The sequence below is a fragment of the Antechinus flavipes genome, chromosome 2 (assembly GCF_016432865.1).
Source record: "Antechinus flavipes isolate AdamAnt ecotype Samford, QLD, Australia chromosome 2, AdamAnt_v2, whole genome shotgun sequence".
NCBI lineage: Eukaryota > Metazoa > Chordata > Mammalia > Dasyuromorphia > Dasyuridae > Antechinus > Antechinus flavipes.
In genome coordinates, this window is record NC_067399.1 from 407,179,808 (window position 1) to 407,199,693 (window position 19,886).

Sequence of the window (19,886 nt, forward strand, 5' to 3'; positions counted from 1 at the left end):
GGGTTGTTTACTGTCTAGGGGAGAGGGGAGGAGGGAGAGAGGGAGAAAAATCTGGAACACAAAATTTTGCAAGGTGAATGCTGAAGACTATCTTTGCACATATTTGGAAAATTAAAGTACTATTAAAAGAAAAAGAATGATGAGCAGAATCATGGATTAGAATTGTACAAGTATGTGTCAACTAAGGTTATAAAGCAGGAAGTTGTAATGTTGTTCTACCCACACCACACTGCCCTGAAACCCCAATGAAAGTAGATTAGGACTCTTGAGCCCAAAAAGAAAAGGTAAGATAAGAAAAAGGAAAGAAGAGGAGAAGAAGGTAAAGGGAGGGAAGGGAGAGAGACTAAAAAGGGAGGGAGGAAAGGGGAGAAAAGGGGAAGAATGATAGGAAAGGAAAAATTCCTAAGATTCTTTTAATATTCTAAAGCTATATGACTATATAATATAGAACAGTGATTTTCAAAATGGGACCCACTGACCCTTGAGTATCCCTAAAATCTTTTCACTGGCACTGTGAAGTCAAAAGTATTTTCACAACAATACTAAGATGTTTACATTTCTGATATGTGACAGTAGATATAACTTACCTAAACAAAAGCTCTTTTGGATCTTAATAGTTTTTAAGAATGTAAAGGGATCCTAAAAGTAAAAAAAAATCCTATGGATAGATTATAAGATTCTTTTAGCTATTTATACTTTTAATTATAAAAATTTAGAGAAGGAAAGAATCGAGATGGGCTGGAATAGTTTTGAGAGATTTTAAAAAAGAAGACCAGAATTTAACACTGGGCTTTTGATTATATGAAAGCAGACCTACTCCCTTCTTAGGTCCCATGTGCTCAGAATTTATACACAATTTATGCCGTAGTGAAACCTCACTAATTAGAACTAATTAGGAGGAAGACAAAATTAGTAACAAATCTGACCTATTAGGATTAGCTGAAGGGACTGAGTGTGTTTAGCCTAGAAACAAGAAGATTGCTTCATCATGTCTTCTATAATATTTAAAGGCTATCATGTGAAACAAGGGGTTATGTTTGTTTTGCCTAGATAGTCCCAAAGGGCAGAGTAATGAGAAGTTACAGAGAGAGGCTGATTTCATCTTGAGAAAACAACAGTTCTCACTGTACAAGGTAACTCAGGTAGCAAGTAGTAGGGATGATATTTGAATGAAGATCCTCCAACACCAGTGTTATTTCCTCTGTACCAAATTACCTCCCTAGATCTGAGGTGAGCCTCTGTTTGCTCATCTATAAATGAGAATAACTACCTGTGAAGTAGTTGAGAGACTTGAATGATATTATGCATGTAAAACACTTTACAAACATGAAAGTACTATATAAATATAAATCATTTTACAACAATAATTATTAATACTATTGATTATTTCTTTAGTCAATCCTTTTTTCAAATATCCATAAAGAATGCAAAGGTAAACTTCAATTTGACCCCTTTTGGAATCAGCAACAATTCTATAAAAACTAAACCAGTATATTCTATCCCCCAAAAAAATGCTTCTTTATAATTACTCTTGGTTTGTTTACTCTCTGTGTATATTTAATACTTTTGTTTAATTAATTATTACTTAATATCTTCTCAAAGAGACTGTACAATAGGACCAAGACAAGGGTGTTGCTTTTTTTTTTAAACTTTCCAGGGGGTTTAGTATAGATAGGCCCAGTGGTGTTCATTGGAAAGAGCCTAGTAAGTGCTTGCTAGTTGAGTGACCAATAGTAAGTTCTAAGTCAATTAGAAGTAGTTATAATGTTCTCTGTAGAAGAATGAAAGGAATACATACACAGAACACAGGTTTTAATGCAAGATTAGGGAAAAGGGCTTTAAAGCATGTAGATCATTAAATCATACCTACTCTCAATGATAATAAAGTCACCTTCAAATCCAAAGAACAATGAAAAGTCAGTATATATAAACAAGCCCCAAACACAGCTGGTTTTTCCTAAACTAAGGAAAAACAGTGAAAGAAATGATTAACTTTGAAAGGTAAGGTTTTACATAGTTTGACATGGATCACAGAACCATAGGGATGGAAACAAACTTGGAAGGCATCTAATCTAAGCCCACTCCTCATTTTATAAATAGGAAATTGAGACCCAAAAAGGTTAAGAGTCTTAATTCAGGGTTACACTGTTACTAAATAGCAGAAATGGGATTCAAAGTGTTATCCTAAACTAACATGGAAAAGTCGGTGTTGTCTGAAGTAACAATGGAGGGAAATTGGTAGAGACTGATTCCATTACACATGTTAAAACCTCTATTAGATTATACTCGCAAAAAATAAATAAAAATTAAAATAAAAAAGATTATATTCACCATCTAAGGGAGAAAATGAGGGAAAGGGAGGACAAAAATTTGGAACACAAGGTTTTGCAAAGGTGAATGTTGAAAACTATCTTTACATGTATTTTGAAAATAAAAAGTTATTATTAAAAAGAAAAAAAAAACTGATTCCAGAAAGAACAATAACCAGTGAGTAAAAGCTGGGAAAAAGAGGTGGAGGCAGTTGGAAAGTTTTCATTTGACAAATAAAAGAACTTCCTGTCAATTGGGGCTGAGCACTGAGACTGACTAGTGAAAGGTATTCTTCATCTTTTAGAATATTTTAAACATAGGCTGAATGATCACTAGTGGGAGACACTGTAGCATGGATTCCTTTGTTGAGTAAGAGTTAGGGCTAATTAAAGTGACTTGTTCAGTTGTTCAGTTATGTTTGATTCTTTATGACCCCATTGGGGTTTTCTTGTCAAAGATACTGGAATGTTTTGCCATTTCCTTCTTCAGCTCATTTTACAGATGAAGAAACTGAGGCACACACGGTTAAGTGACTTGCTCAGAGTCACACAGCTAATAAGTGTCTGAGGCCACATTTGAACTCATGAACATGAGTCTTTCTGACTCTAGGCTCAGCACTCCATGAAAATGATACCTCCTAGCTGCCCCTCCCCACAATAAATAACTGAGTGGCAGTCCTGACTGATTTTTTTTGAGGCTATGAAATCTGAGTGTTTTAGACTTCTTCTGAACTCCTTGAAGGAAGTGTACAGGTTTGTCGAAGTTTGGCTCACTCACCTTTCCCAGAATTGGGGCTCTATCTATTAATTTTATCTTCTGACCAACATTTCCTGTCTTTAAGACTGAAGGTTGCTCAGAGCAGCAACCAGGAGGAGACAAAGCAGCAGATTCTATCAGTTATAAAGCACTAGTCTCAGCAGTCCAAGCCAATGTGATTTAAACCTTCAGCTGCTAACCAAGAAATGACCAGCCTTTTCTATATTGGCAGAACCAAACAATCATCTATTGACCAAGACCATGTCTTCAGAGAAGCAACAGCTTCTTTAAAAAAAAAAAAAGTCTTCATGGCATTGTAAAAGCAATTTCTGCCTCCCTCTGTTCGAGTATAAAGCACATAATATTCCAGCCTAACAAACTGATGGTTCACAAACTTCACAGATGAAAAGTTAAAGTCAATTTTGTCTATTGATAGATCTTTCTCTCTCTTTCTCCCTAGCCTTAACTCTTCTCTTTTTTTCTAATAATAGCCTACTTCAAAGAAAGGGTCTGATGAAGACATCTGGGGAAGTGGGAACAAACATTTATTAAGTGCCCATTATGTGCCAGGCATTTTTACAAATATTATCTCATTCATTCTTCATATTTACCTTGTAAAGTAGATGCTATTTTTATCCCTACTTTATAGTTGAGGAAACTGAGATTAAATGACTTTCCCATATGACTAATAAATGTTATAGTCCGGATTTGAACTCAGTTCTTCCTGACTTGAAGCTCAGCTGCTCTATCCTCTGTATCACATGGCTACCTACTTACACTGAAGTTTATACAAGTGATATGTTTTAAGGTATGATATCCTCCTCTAGAGCATTATGAAATCTCCAAAAGAACAAAACAAAACTAGTGCTATGCTAGTAGATGAAAAAGTGAAATTCTTTGAATACATCCATATGATTTGCATAGCACCACCCAGAATCCCAGAGTTATATGGTTTCTCAGCAGCCATGCAACTAATTGAACACAGAACTATATAAGAATTTCCTCTACTTACCTCCTCAACAAAAATTCATCCTGCTTTACTTGAAAATTCGATATAATGGAGAGCCCATTCTCATGAAAGTAGCCCATTGCATTTAGGGGAACCCAAATTGCTAGGAGGTTTTTCTTCACATGGAGCTGAAATCTACATTTCTACTATGACTACTTCTTGCATCTACTCTTTCCCTGCAGAGTAAATGTTCTTAACAGGAGATCTGAGCACTTGGTCTTTTTTTTCTCCTATTTTAATGATTGCATTTAAATAACATCTTTTCCCTTTATAATTCTATGCATTTTACTTTATATATTTCAAAATGTTATTTTGAGAAGGGGTACAAAGGTTTCCAAATAGTGACAAAGAAAGCCAGGCAGAAAAAAAGGGCTAAAAACCTTTAATAACCACAATATCTTTCCCTTTTCTTTCCTCTATTCCAAACATCCTCATTTCCTTCAGTTAGTTCTTATATGCCCTCACCATGCCAGGCTGCTTCCTTTTGAAGAGCTTCAGCTTGTTACATTTTACAAAAATGTGGCATTCAGAAAAGAACCCTAGGTATGGTCTGCTAGGGCACAGTCCATACCCCTCTTATCTTACCTATTCTGGAAACTGCCTCTCTTAATGCAGCTTAAGATAGTACCTAATTTTTTGATTGCTAAATCACACCTACATTTTGAAGTTGCAGTTCCCTAAGACTTCTAAGTCTTTTTTTTCATACAAATCATTGTCTGGTCATACCTTCTCCATCTTATATTTGAGAAGATCTTGAATCCAAATGCAGAATCCTACATTTTTACCAATAAATCTCATTCCTTTAGATTTACCCCATAGGCTTAACCTCTTGTGGTCTTTCTGATCTCTTATTGTAGTATTCATTCCATTAGAGATAGTTTACCTTTCTTGATTTTGTGATACCTGCAGATTGGATAAATTCACCATCTGTGCCAGAATCTGATAAATTGTTGAACATTGCAGGATAACAGTGATTCCTCATTTTTCTATAATACTTTCCTTTCAAGGTCCTGTGAGATAGATAGTGCTCCCATATATAACAGAGAAGAAAAAGAAAAACTAAGTTTTAGAGAGAGGAAGTAATTTTTCTGAGGTTATGCAATTATTAAGTAGGTTAGTCTGGACTCATTCCAAACGGAGTAGCAAAGTAAAGCAATTACACATGTTGAAATAGTTGTTTTTAAAATATTTTAAAAAATTTTTTATACTTTTTAAAAGTTCACTGATTCCAAGTTAAGAACAGCTTCAAGTTAACCTCTACACCATGCTGCCTCTTAATAATTAGAACATTCCATTCATTAAAAAGTGTTATGTTCGCCAATATAAATTTTCTCTAGTTTTTCAGACAACTAGGTGATGGAATAAAGATACTCAACCTGAAATCAAGAAGACTCAAAGTTTCTCAGACATTTAATAGATGTGTGACCTTGAACAAGATCCTTTAACCTGTCTGCCTCAGTTTCTTCACCTCTAAAATGGGGATCATAGTAGCACTTACCTCCCAGAATGAGAATAAAGAGAATTAATATTTGTAAAATCCTTTGCAAACCTTAAGGTACTATACTAATGCTTATAAAATAATATATAATTGTATTAAATATAATGCACTATATAATATTTACTTGTGTATCATATTATATAATATCCAATATGATATGATAATATATGCTTAATATCATATACAAATTATATTATATGATATGTGATTATGGATTATATGTAATAATATAATGCTATAATAATAGTATTGTTATTATCATTATCATTTACATTATAAAGGATAGAGTATAGGCAAACTATCCTTTGCTGGAACTCTGTTCTCACTCCTCTCCCAATCTGGCCCTTAGATTCCTTATACTCCTTCTACTTCCTCCACCAGAAAAATATGCTCCAGAGAAAGCATCTGAAATACACCTATATACTCAGAAGTTTAAATAGATGATATCACTTAATATATATATACCCCTTCTAGGTATACGTGCATTTGTCTGGAACCAGATATCTTAAGAAAGGAATATCAAATTGTAAAATTTCAGAAGTTTGTGATCCTGTAGGGACAATACTGAGTGAATTACCTTTCTGGTACTCATAAGGGCAAAAATGTTCCAACTAAAGTCACAAACCCCTTCCAATGTGCAGGGTTCTGTGTCAGATTGCAGTAATACAAAGCTGAAAGACAATACATTTCCTGACATGTCACATTGTGATACACTATAAAGAAACATTCAGAGCCAGAAAGCCAGGATACAAATTCCAGCCTTTGTCTTCCTCACGGCTTGTTCATGGAAGATAGTGTAAATTATAATTGGACTTTAAAAGCTTGTGCAAATTGCTTAATCCCTCAGCCTCAGGTTCTTTCTCTATATAATCAAGGGAGAAATGCCAGCAAAACCTACTTCACAGGGTTTATGTGAGGCTCAAATGAAATGAAGTTTGGAAAATACATTGTAACTTTGTGCTATATAGATGGCAATTATATTATTAGTCTTATGATGTTGAGTAAGTCACTTAACTTTTCATAGTTTCACTTTACCCAGATGATTAAAAAAAGGAATGAATAAGGATTTATTAAATGTTTACTATGTGCCAAGTGCTGTGAATTCAAACACAGACAGAAAAAGTAAAATAGTTTCTGCGCTCAAGAGGCTCACACTTGAATTCCAGGAGATAATACACCAAAAAAACTCAGGTGGGGGCAGATAAAAAGGTCTGGAAGCCCTAAAGGAATACTAGAAAGGTAGATGGTAAAGTCCAGGGTTTCCTAAGTTACAATAGTAAATCATATGACAATGTCCAGGTAGAAAAAGGGTAGATGATAAGGCCTGTTGGTTCTCTAAAGGAATAGAACCAATAAGTCTTGTCTCATCCAAATGACGTCTGATTGGGCACTGGGCATTGGGCAAGGAGAAAGTGGGGAGCCAAATAAGAAGGGCACCCTGAGTTGAGGCAAATCTTTTTTCCTCTCAACAACCCAAATGGCTTCTGGGAAGCAAAGGATGATGGGAAGGGGCAGAAGGAAGGCAAGAAGTAAAGGACTGGATTAGAAGATCTCTAAAGTTCTTTCTATCTTGCATTACCCACATCACAGGGTTGTGGTGTGGATTAAATAAGATAAAGTATATAAAAAGCTTTATGGACTTTAAAACCCTGCATCAAGAAGAGCTGTTATGAGAGGCTTGGAGAGACTTACATGCACTGATGCTAAGTGAAATGAGCAGAACTAGGAGATCATTATACACTTCAACAACGATACTGTATGAGGATGTATTCTGATGGAAGTGGATTTCTTTGACAAAGAGACCTAACTCCATTTCAATTGATAAATGATGAACAGAAGCAGCTACACCCAAAGAAAGAACACTGGGAAATGAGTGTGAACTGTTGGCATTTTTGTTTTTCTTCTCAGGTTATTTTTACCTTCTGAATCCAATTCTCCCTGTGCAACAAGAGAACTTCGGTTCTGCAAACAGATATTGTACCTAGCATATACTGCAACATATTTAACATATATAGGACTGCTTGCCATCTAGGGGAGGGGAAAAAATCGGAACAGAAGCGAGTGCAAGGGATAATGTTGTAAAAAAATTATCTTGGCATGGATTCTGTCAATAAAAAGTTATTATGAATAATAATAATAATAATAATAATAATAATAATGTTATATCACTTGCTCCTAAATATAGTTGCTTTTGAAAAAATCTGACACTTAAAAATAAATTAAAATAAAAAGCTCCTTCACACAATAAAAAAAAAAGAAGAGCTGTTATTATTCTGCCTCTGTATAATACCATTGTGGAGCCACAGTTATCTGCTTCAAGCTTTGTTCTAGTACCTATAAGAATTATGGTTTCTCTAGAGTATTTGAAGACATGGCTGCACATAAAATTGAGTGGTTTCTAGTGATGGATGGAAAACCTCCATTTCTTCTGCAATTCTTACAGGGAAAAGAAGGAGCCTTCATGGTGAGAGACTCTAGGACGCCAAAAACATACACTCTTTCAGTTTTCACCAAAGCAATCTTAAGGTACGGTATGCAGAGATTCAGTTAGGCATTCTTGCCGTTACTGACCAAATCAGTTTTTGATGGGGAGGAAAGTATGCCTCTGGTCCAGATATGGTGAGAAAGGGATTGATCCATTTCCCAGAGAACACAGCCCATATCTCTGCAACAAATATTCTTACTTAACCCCCTGGGAGTAGGTGACAGGGAGAAGGGAGGAAATGTTCAGTCATGCTGATGGACTGGGTTCTCCAAAAGGAAAGATCATACTACAAGAGGGAAGAATGTAGGGAATAAGAGAACCCTCTTTCCACACCCACCTCATTGTACAATTCCTCCTACCCCTCCTAGCCTGTGTCAGCGGTCTAAGGGAAAAACTCTAATAGTAGAATAATTCTATTCTCATAAATATACCAGGTTGTTTCAGATCAACACCTTAGCCAAAGGCAAATCTGAAATTTGTAATGATTATGAGAGGAGTCAAAGGGAGAGAGAAAACAAAATTAATAACAAATATAATCTCTGGCCTGGAGTTTATAGTCTCCTGTGTCTCCTCCAATGTAGTCACTGATCTTCCTTACCAGTAAGTGAAAAGAATATCATTACCTGGGCCACTCCTGCTTCAAGTGTGGATTCTAACTAACTAGAGGATGAAACTAAAGTCAAACTTAAGTAGAATCTTGAAATAAAGGATTCAAGAATTAAAAGTCCTTACCACTCTACTTTTTCATTCTCTTTAAAACTCTTCATCAGTGTAGTTCAAAAAAAATGTGTTAAACTCTACTGATGTTTCTCTTCCAAGATGATTCTAAGCAGATTGATTGCCTTCTGGAAATAGAAACCAAGGGAATTTGGGTAACGTGAAGAAGTCTGTGCTAGCCTTTATGGGAGATGCAGTGGAAGTTCAGGGAATAAGCATTTGTTCAGTATCTATGAAAGGTTGTCACTGTTCTCTAAGCACTTTATAAATGTCATCTTCACATCTCCCTACCTGAGAGATAGGGGCTATTATTATTACCATTTTTACTGATGAGAAACTGATGCAGAACAGAAGGTTAAATGACTTGCTCAGAGTCACATAGCTAGTAAGTGTCTGATGCCAGATTTGAACTACAGAAATACAAAATATGTTCCCTGATGTTGAAGACTTTTCAGACTAGTTATAAAGACAATCAACACAGAGAATTAGAGAGTACATGTTAAATTATCTGGTACTGACTAATAGTATAAGAAGACTTCAGAGGAAGACCACAGGACAATGGAAGGTTGAACTAGAAGTGGCTTTAGCAATCTTTTCCTCCAATCCCCTAATTTTACAGAGGGAGAGGTTGAAACTTAAAAAGAGAAAATTTCATATGAGCTAAATAAGTCAGAAGAATCTTCTTAAGGAGGTGTGACTGGGTAGGAAGCAGAAATAGAGTGGAAGAAGGAGGGTTTTCCAGGCAAGAGAAACTGTATCATCACAGAGAGAAAATAAAAATGGCACATGCAGGGAAGGATGAGGAGACTGGCCTAGATGGGTGCAGGAGGCCAACTTGTGTCATGGAGCTATGGGTTTGGGTCCTGACCCATGATTTTATTAATGAACCCTTGGTGAGGGAATTATCTGAATCAATGCACATCAACTAATGCTCTGAACCTCTTGAGCTACATCTTGCCACTGGACTCAGATGACTCTGGAAGGAAAAGTGAGGCAGATGACTTTGCACAGCCCTTCTTCCCTTAAATTCACTTCACTTGCATGTCATGGCATCACCTCCCTGATGTCCTGGTCTTCTTCATAAACAAAGGACATACAACAAGTCTTAAACAGTTGCTGGAGAAATTATGTCCGGTGTTAACATAATATATGTCAGAGAAAAGGCATTAAACTAGAACTTTTTTTAGAAGCATCCAGGCATAATGTGTAGTTCTGGGCCTGGAATTAGGAAGACCTAATTTAAAATCCTACCCCAGGCACTTCTTAGCTGTGTGACTCTGAGCAAGTCATTTAACCTCTTTCAACTTGTTTTCTCAACTATAAAATGGGGATAATAATAATCCCTACTTCCCAAGATCATTGTGAAGATAAGATAAATTAATATTTGTAAAGTATTTAGTATAGTGCCTGGCATAGAGGTGTTTAATAAATGCTTATTTCATTTCTGACTTTGAGGTTGGTCCTCTAATTATTTCTCTATATAATGCTGTTTCTATGTTTCAGAGTAGAGGTAGGTAAAAATGAACACATACATGATGCTGGGATCACCCCTTGTTTTCTACTACCTGAAGCTAAGGATTAATTTGTACTCTGCAGCAGTTCAGTGAGAAGATAATTAGGACTTTGGGTAAACCAGTACTTAACAGATGTGTTTATTCTTCTTAGAAACACCATGATTTTTTTTTTGGGGGGGGTGATTTTGTTTTGTTTTGTTTTCATAGTGAGAACAACCCATGTATCAAGCACTATCACATCAAAGAGACCAATGACCATCCCAAACGATACTACGTGGCAGAAAAATATGTGTTTGATTCCATCCCCAACCTGATCAACTATCACCAGCACAATGGAGGAGGTGAGTCTTAAAGGGCAGGCTCAGAGAGGGATGGTTTACCTAGGGAATTTCAGCAAAGTAGGAAAGAAAAAAAGGTTCTTCTGGGTTTGGTTACTTGGTAGGTAACAAGGCAACTAATCTGAAACCAAGAAAGCTGTCAGATCTTTGAGCCTACTATGTAGTATTACTGGGACCTGTTCTGATTTTAAAAGCTTTGACCTTGATATAGATGTGACTTGTCACTAAACATCAGCTCCTCCCAACCCATATGGACCCATATGGACATTTACATTATCTTTCTAATTGTTTTCTTTTTCAAAGTAAAAAGGAGTTTCAATGTCAAAGAAGACTCCCTGAATAGTTTTAATCTGAACCATCCTTGTGACAGAATGATTACCTCTCTTTTCTTGATGTATGCAGGTTTAGTTACACGTTTAAGGTACCCTGTTTGTTCCTGGAGAAAAAAGGCCCCTATCACAGCTGGTTTGAGATACGGTAAGTAGTTTATGTTGAGATCCATTTCCATTGCTGGGTCAATAATTGAAACATCAATCTTATATCCGGGGCGTAGATAATGCTAATTCTAGAATTTCCTGTAATTAAAATGTAATTTTTTAAGTTTTTAACTTAAAGATTCAGGAGAAGATGGAATGCACTTGGAGTGTGCATAGAATTTGCACGGGCATATAGGCATGTGTAAGGCATCTGGGTGGATTATAAATGTATGTGTATTTGAACATATTATGTAATTATCACAGGTCTGTGTTTCTCTATTGATTTGAATTAATAATGTATCTATTCTACATCTAATCAATGCCTAGAATTAGTCAACCTTTATCCAATGCTTACAGATAGTCCATAAGTATTTTAAATATTTTTTCTACTTACATATAAAAACAATTTTAAAAATTCTTTAAATATTCTGTGCATGTCTGTACATGTATATAGCCTATATGCAATTGTATTCCTTCTCAATTAGTGGGAAGATGAGGGAGGAAAAGAATTTGGACCTCAAAATTTTAAAAAGCAAATATTAAAATTTGTTTTTCTATATAATTAGGGAAAATATTAAATTAACATTCTTTTTAAAAAATTTGAATTCCAAATTCTCTCTCTTCCTCCTTTTCTTTCCCCTTCCCAGAAAAGACAAGCAATGTGATGTAGTCTATATATGTGTAGTCGTTCATAACATTTCTTTATTAGCTATTCAGCAAGTACTTATTAAGCACATACCATGTGATAAGTGTTGGGGATATAAATACAAAGAGAGACAATTCCAGCCCTCAAGGAAGTTGCTTTCTAATGAAGGAAGAGCACAGAAAAGGAAGATGAGACAATGAAAGTACTCAGGTTAGAAGCATGGTAAGGAAAGATTAAAGTCTAGTCTGGAAAGGAATGAGACAGCTTATCCCTAACTATTAGCTCTGTTTAAACAGAGGTGCTCAGAGGTACAATGCAATCAGAGGCAATAAGTATTTGTGAAGTGTGACTTCCAGGATTGGAACAAGGTTTCAGGTTGAGGAGCTCAGGTATGTAGACTACCTTCCTAGGATAGCCTGGAAAAGAATGAGGATATGCCACAGAGCACAGATGTTAGAAACAGAAGACGAAGTTCCTCTTCTCAAGGAGTTCAGCGTAGGTATTTCTAAGTATTCTATGAAGGGCTCCTGCACTATAATCTCTCTTCAAGGTTTTGTTGCATCATGGTCTGCAGGGGGCTCTGGGTTTTCTCAAAGACCATGCCAGCAGAAGACCCAGGTCTCACCATGATGGAGAGATTTTAAGTTTAGCTCTCATGATATGATCTATAACTGCTACCTGAGGGCCGGACTACTAAGACATGAAAAAAGCTATCCATAGGCTAGCAACCAGGTGATAATTTTTTAAAACTAATAAATTAAAAATACCTACTCAAGTGTGAAAAGTCAATAATAGTCAATTTTGAGTAAGTAGCTACATCATAGTAAATTGAGTATGAGAAGACCTAAATTTGAATCTGGCCCCAGTCACTTACTAGCTATGTGACCCTGGGCAAGTCATGTCATTTCCATCTGCCTCAGTTTCCTTAACTTTAAAATGGAGATAATAATAGCACCTACCTCCTAGGGTTGTCGTGAGGATAAAATGAGATAATATTTGAAATAATATTTGTAAAAGTTTGTAAATAATATTTACAAAATGCTTTGAAAACCCTAAAGGATTATAAAATTGCTATCATTGTTATTACTAAGTGACTTGGGGCAAGTCATTTTAATTCTCTAGACCTCAGATACCTCATTTAAAAACTAAGAGAGTTGGATTTCTATCCAAGAGTTTTCTAAATCTCAATCCTGTGGTTTTGCAAGTATGGTACAAATGGTAGTCTCTATGAGAAAATTCCATGTGAATCCTTATTATAATAAAGATAATCTGTATCAAAAATGCCAAACCATTTTTACTTCATAATAATATAAATATATATTTATAACAGAATAATATATATACATAATATATTGTAATGTGTAATAAATTTATTATAAATATATACATAATATAAAGATATGCTGGCATTTTAAAAAATTAAAACTTATTTTGAGAATCATCTTAGATCCCCCAACTTCCCCACATCAACTCTCTAGTTTCCCATTCCCTGAACATTTCATTTGTACACATGATTCTGAAGATTATTTGTACAATGTTCTCTCTCTTCCATCTTGTCTATACAGATCCTAGCTGCCTTCAAGGTTCTCCTTTATTAATCTCTGTCTGCTCCCTAAAACCAGGCTTCCATCCAACTCCAAATTCAGTATTCTCTTCCCTATATCATATTGCCTGCTATTTTTCCAATTGTACTGTGAGATCCTAGAGGATAAGTATTGTGCCTTATATATTTTTGGTGTCTAAAAAAGTGCTGAAAACATATCAGATAATCATTAAATGCTTATTGAATGAAGGTGTCGATGAATTAAGAAAAAATAATTGTAACATTATTATAAAAAATGCGATTTCAGTACCAAATAGATACTGTACCGTATTATTGGGATTTTATTAGAACACTTTCAGTTACTTTTAACTGGTTTCTTGATCATTGCTTCCTTCTATGACCCTACCCATAGTTGTCTAAGTTTTCATATTGAGGGGAGAAAAAGATTAAATCCCTTTCCCATATCTTGAATTAGCAATAGCAACTACCCACCAAAATGTATTGCTGCTGTCTCTTGAGAGATGAGAAGTAAAAAAGAGAAATGAACTGAGTATCGAAAACTTCCCTCTTTTTCCCTCCTGTAGGCAAATGGGTGATCCATCCCTCAGAACTCACTTTTGTGCAGGAAATTGGCAGTGGGCAGTTTGGTCTGGTGCATCTCGGCTACTGGCTAAGGAAGCACAAGGTCGCCATCAAGACCATTCAGGAAGGAGCCATGTCAGAAGAAGATTTCATAGAGGAGGCTGAAGTCATGATGTAAGTGAACAATGGAAGAATTAACGACACCCTGGAGTGACCTGCTCTGGGGTCTGTCCTTCAGTGGAGTCATTCTTCAGATGCCTCTTTAGTGAGTAGAAAGGCTCATATAGTTTCTAGGTGGGCACAGAAGGGACACACAGTCTGACCAGGTTAGAAGATTTGAGACTAGGTTTAAAAAAAAAAAGATTCTGTTAGATACAGTGTTCAAGATATTCAGTTTGGTTGTTATTTTATTTTATTTTTGCCTGTTTAACCTAGCTCTGTGATTTTGTTGGTAAGGAAAACTTCCTAGACATTCTCCAGTGAAAATCTTTTCTTCAACTTAGAGCCTTGGAAGATTAATTAAAGGCACTGAGAAAGGAGTCTGCCCAGAGTCATACATGTAGTATGTATCAGAAGTTAGCCTTGCCCCAGGTCTTCCTGGTGTCCTAATTCCATTGTGGGTGGAGAGAAAGTTAGCTTAAGCATCTTTCCAGTTTGATGCAGTGCTGCCATATAAACAAAGCCTCAAGTTTTTCAGAGCATGAGATTGACCTTGGAAAAATATACTGGATATTCAATACTTACATACACATGTACAGCAGAGCTTTCCAGCTTCTTGTCAGGGGAATTATATGTCACCTCCTAAAAGGATTCATAAAATCTCAAAGTTAAGAGGGATCTTAGAGGTAATTTAGTATAAGCCATGCCTAGTGTATAAATCCCTTTTCTAAGACAACATAGCAAGTAGACAGTTTCAGAAAGTTTTATGGAAAAGTTTCATTTCAAATATTGAACACAGTGTATGGAGCCAGAAGGAACCATAGAGATCACTTTGTCCAACTTCCTCATTTTACAAATGAGGAAACTGAGGCCCCCCAAAATTGATTTACCCAATGCTACCTAAGTGCTAAATTGCAAAATCCAGAAGCATACTGGCTATCTTCTGCTTGAATATTCTGCAGTGATGGGAAACTCACTGCCTCCTCTTCACTTTTGAAAAAAATATTTTTTGGAAAGTTTTCCCTTATGTTGAGCCTAAACCTGATTCCTTGTATCTTTTACCATTGCCCCACTAGCAACTCAAAAATCAGGCAGATGACACCCATTCCAAAAATGTAACCTAAAAGTGAATCAATTTGAGATGTGGGAATTTCCTGGGGGAAGAAGAAAAGGGGTGAGGAAGAAGGACTTGGACTTGATCAGCCATATAAGTAGACAGCATCAGAGTCCCACCATTGGGGGTAGTTTAAGCAGAAGAGAGGCAATACTCAAACCAAAAATATCTAATCACTTCCCCATATGACAGTGCTTCAAATATTTGGAGATATTTATCCTCTCTTACTCTAATCCTACTGGGCAAGAATTCATATGACATGGTTTCCAGTACTCTGCTGATAACCCTGCTCTGTACAATGTGCAGATTTTCAGTGCAATTCCTAAAATGTGACATCCAATGTGTTCAATAGGCAAGTCCAGTTAGAATTATCAGCTATTCTCTACCTACCCTATGGGGTAGATACCTTATTCTAGATCCTAGATTTTTATGAATTCATCTTGATGAACCACATGGTACAGGGATAGAAGACCATACTTGGAGTCAAGAACTTATTGTTCAGTCCTTTTTCAGCCATGTTCAAACATTCTTGATCTCATTTGGAATTTTCTTGGCAAAGATACTAGAGTGATTGACCATTTCCTTCTCCATCTCATTTTATAGATGAGGAAACTGAAGCAAACAAGGTTAAATGACTTGCCCAGGATCAGACACACTTTCTAATTATCTAAGTTCAGATTTGGACTCAGGAAGATGAGTTTTCCCCCTACCTAACTCCAGGCCCAGGTATTGCATCCCCCAGATACTGGAGTCGGGTAGACCAGAATTTAAAGTCTTGGTTCTGAAGCTATTTGACCTTAAGTCTTGAACTGTGCGGTTCTGAGTATGTTCACTCTCAATACTTCAAGCATCTTTCCAAGATATTAAGTTACAGATTATTTATTCATCTGCATGGGGGAAGGAATTTCCACATGAAGAGATCCTTATACTATGAATCAGATCAAGACAGAGTCAGAGAGAGAAACACACACAAAGCAGAAAATAAATAGAAGCAAATAGGATGGAGGGAAATGCATTGTGTGAATAACTGTGAATGTGAATGGAATGAAATTACTCATAAAATAGAAATGGATAGTAGAATGGATTAGAAAACAGAATCCAACTATATGTTATTTTTGAGAAACAGATTTGCTGACACATAGAGAAAGAATTAAAATAGGGTTTAGAGCAAAATTTGTTATGCTTCAGCTGAAGTAAAAAGGCAGGGATAACAATCATGATCTCAGACAAAGCAAAAGCAAAAATAGGTCTAATTAAAAGAGATAATGCTAAAGGTACCATAGATAAAGAAGTGATATCAATACTAAATATAGAGGTACCAAATGGCATAGTTTCCACATTCTTTAAAAAAAAAGTTAAATGAGTTACAGAAGGAAATAGTAAAATTATATTAATGGGGGACTTCAAAGTTCCCCTCTCAAAACTAGACAAATATAACCATAAAATAAATAAGGAAGAAGTTAAAGAAATGAATAGAATTTCAGAAAAGTTAAATATGATAGATCTCCAGGGGAAAAAATTAAATAGGAATAGAAAGAAATATACTTTGTTAACATATACATGTTACTTTCACAAAAATTGACCGTGTATTAATCTCACAAACAAATGCAGGAAAGCAGAAATATTCATTGCATCTGTTTCAGAATAATACAACAAAATTTACATAATGCAATTAAAAATTACATTCAATAAAGGCCCTTGGACATATAGATTAAAATTAATTGGAAACTAAATAATCTAATCCTAAAATATGAGTAGATCATAGAAACAAACAATAATTTCATTAAATATAAAGACAACAATAAGATAACAACAAATTTTGTTGGATGCATATACATACACACATTATTTTATGAAGAACTCACATAAGGCAAGTGTTCACAAGGTGGTTAGAAAATGTGATACAAGTCTCTTTTAAGAACTTTAGAATTGATTGTATAACATGGGAGACACTGGAACAGGATTATTTCATCAGAGAAGATGCTGTCCTCTATGAGCAAAAAAGAATTGAATTAGCTCAGAAGAAACACAATATGTGCAAAATTAAAGAATCCACTTAAAAAGTTCATAGGGATTATTTGTGTCTCACCTGTGGCAGAACATTCTGAGCTCCTATTGGTTTGATCAGTCAGTCCATTGTAACTTGACTCTAATATAGTGATGTCATTTTGGTCCTTTTCAAGAACGAAAGTCAACAACTAACTATACATACAAACCCACATATATATGTATGTATACACACATACACATACATATAAACACACCAATAAAAGAGAAAGAACAAATCAGAAAATTGGATGTCAAACTAAAAATAAAAATAAAACAGAATAATAAATTTAAATCTCTGATTCAAATACCAAAACAGATATTCTGAAAAATCAAAGGAGAGATTAACAAAATTGAAAGTATGGAGTGATACAAGCAAGAAAACATGTTGCTCTACACTGTCTCAAACTTATTCCCAGGACATTATGTTATATGTTTACTTGGTTAATTGATTCCTTCTTCTACTCTTTTCTTCTTCCCCCAGGAAACTCTCCCATCCTAAACTGGTGCAGCTCTATGGAGTCTGTCTGGAGCAGGCCCCTATTTGCCTGGTGTTTGAGTTCATGGAGCACGGCTGCCTGTCTGATTATCTCCGGAACCAGCGGGGGCTCTTTTCTGCTGAGAGTCTCCTAGGCATGTGCCAGGATGTGTGTGAGGGCATGGCTTACTTGGAGGAAGCTTGTGTCATTCACAGAGACCTGGTAGGTTACTACTGAACTCAATCTGTCAAGCCAAGGATAGAAATCAATGCCTCTGGCATTCAGCCTTGGTCAAAGTGGCACACATTATTGCAATAAGGATCCAAGTGGTCCTACAGTAGGGTACCTCTTTAAGTAAATGGCATTTATATAGTGTTTGATGACTAGTAAGAATGCTTTAGAACATCCTCTTCTTTGATCCTCACAACAGTTTTAGGAGATAGCTAAACTTATTATCCCCATTTTGCAGATGGGGAAACTGAGACACAGAGGACAAGTGACTTGTCAGGGTCACATGGCTAAGAAATATTCGAGGTAGGATTTGAACTTAGCTCTTTCTGATTCTCTAATCACCATCTCCACTGCCCAGTTATCTATTATAAATAAGAGGTAACAGGACATCTGAGTCTAGAGTGCAAGTCATCTTCTTCTGGATAATGAGGAAATTCCTTTCTCTTTTCTACCTTTTCTGAAAATGAGGGGATTGAATTATATATTATTATTTTTAAATAATATTTTTGGCAGGCAATTAGAGTTGTGACTTGCCAGAGTCACATAATTAGTAAGTGTCTGAAGTCAGATTTGAACTTAGATTCTATCTTCTGCATCACTTAGCTAGATATGATTTTCTTGGAAAGGCATTTGGGATTAAGTGACTTGTCCGGGGTCATACAGATAATATGTGTAAAGATTCTGAGACTGGATTTGAACTCAGGTCCTCCTGACTCATCACTAGTAATGAGATGGCTGCAGATTCCTCATAATGGGGATCTCAGGCATAAGCTACTGGAGCAAACCCATGTAGCCTGATAACTGGAATGGTGATCTATCCACTGTGCCTAGCTGCCCCTAGGCACAATGATCCCTTTCAGCATTAAGTCTGTGCTCACTTATAAAGAGAGCAAAGCTTACTCACCTGATGAGTGGCAGGGCAGTCAGAACTTGAACCCAGAGCTCTCTGACTTTGTATGTTGTTATCTCCTTTGACTGAGAGAAATTTGGGCCATCTCCATTTATCCTGATCTATGTCTGGCCACTGGCCCCAGATGGTTCTGGAGGGGAAAGTGAAGCAGGTGACCTTGCGTAGCCCTCGTTCAGTCAAATCCAACTCCCTTGCATATCGTAGCATCACCTCCCTAACGTGTGGTCCTCTTCAAGAAGGAAGGCAAACAACAGTTATTGGATAAATGAGAGGTAATTCTCACAAAGTAGAAGAAAGCCCAACTTTGAGAGCAGAAAAATCTGGGTACAAGACCTGCTTCTGGTTTAGAGCATCTGGGTGACCTTGAATATGTCCATATCCCACCCTCCCCAACTACTCTCCAAGACTCCAAATTGCAGTTTCTACACTGTTCCCCACCCCCACCAAACAAACATAAATAAAACATTTATTGAGCAGCTACTCTGGACAATGCACTCTCCTCATTTCTGCTGATTGTGGCAGGAGTTAAAAATGTAAAGACAAATGTGCTGCGGACCCTTGTCGCTGATCATTTAAAAATCTAGTTGGAAAGATGAGAAATACACAGAAGAGGGGGCACCTGATCTAGAATTAGGGAGACTTGGGGTCAAATCTAACCTCAAAAACTTCCTGGGTGGGAGACCCTGGGCCAAGTTATTGAACTGTTATTGGCCTCAATTTACTCAACTGTAAAATGGGAAGAATAATAGCACCTCCCTTCCAGGGTTGTTGAGAGGAACAAATGAAAGAAATATGTGTAAAGCTCTTAGCATATAATAAGTGTTATATAAATGTTAACTATTATTATTACTATTAATTACAATACAAACGTGAAGACAGTCAGCATATAAAAGGAGCAGTATTAATTGCTCCAAAAGATCTAAGGTAGGAGAGATGATTTATCTGGTCCTTAATGCTATAATTTCTTCTCACACCAGACTGCATCAGTCAGAGCTCATCACTGGTAATGAGATTTCTCATAATGGGGATCCCAGGCATAAGCTACTGGAGCAAACCCATGTACCCTGATAGCC

General features: G+C 36.2%; 1 protein-coding gene across 1 annotated transcript in view; it reads left to right on the top strand.

Annotated features, from left to right (window-relative positions):
• Positions 1-19,886, top strand: part of ITK (IL2 inducible T cell kinase) — an 85,912-nt gene that overhangs the window by 56,419 nt on the left and 9,607 nt on the right. The window contains exons 9-13 of the mRNA XM_051978794.1: positions 8,017-8,099; positions 10,497-10,630; positions 11,030-11,104; positions 13,877-14,048; positions 17,678-17,894. Of these exons, the coding sequence (XP_051834754.1) occupies positions 8,017-8,099; positions 10,497-10,630; positions 11,030-11,104; positions 13,877-14,048; positions 17,678-17,894 (681 nt within the window). The remainder of the gene's footprint in view (positions 1-8,016; positions 8,100-10,496; positions 10,631-11,029; positions 11,105-13,876; positions 14,049-17,677; positions 17,895-19,886) is intronic.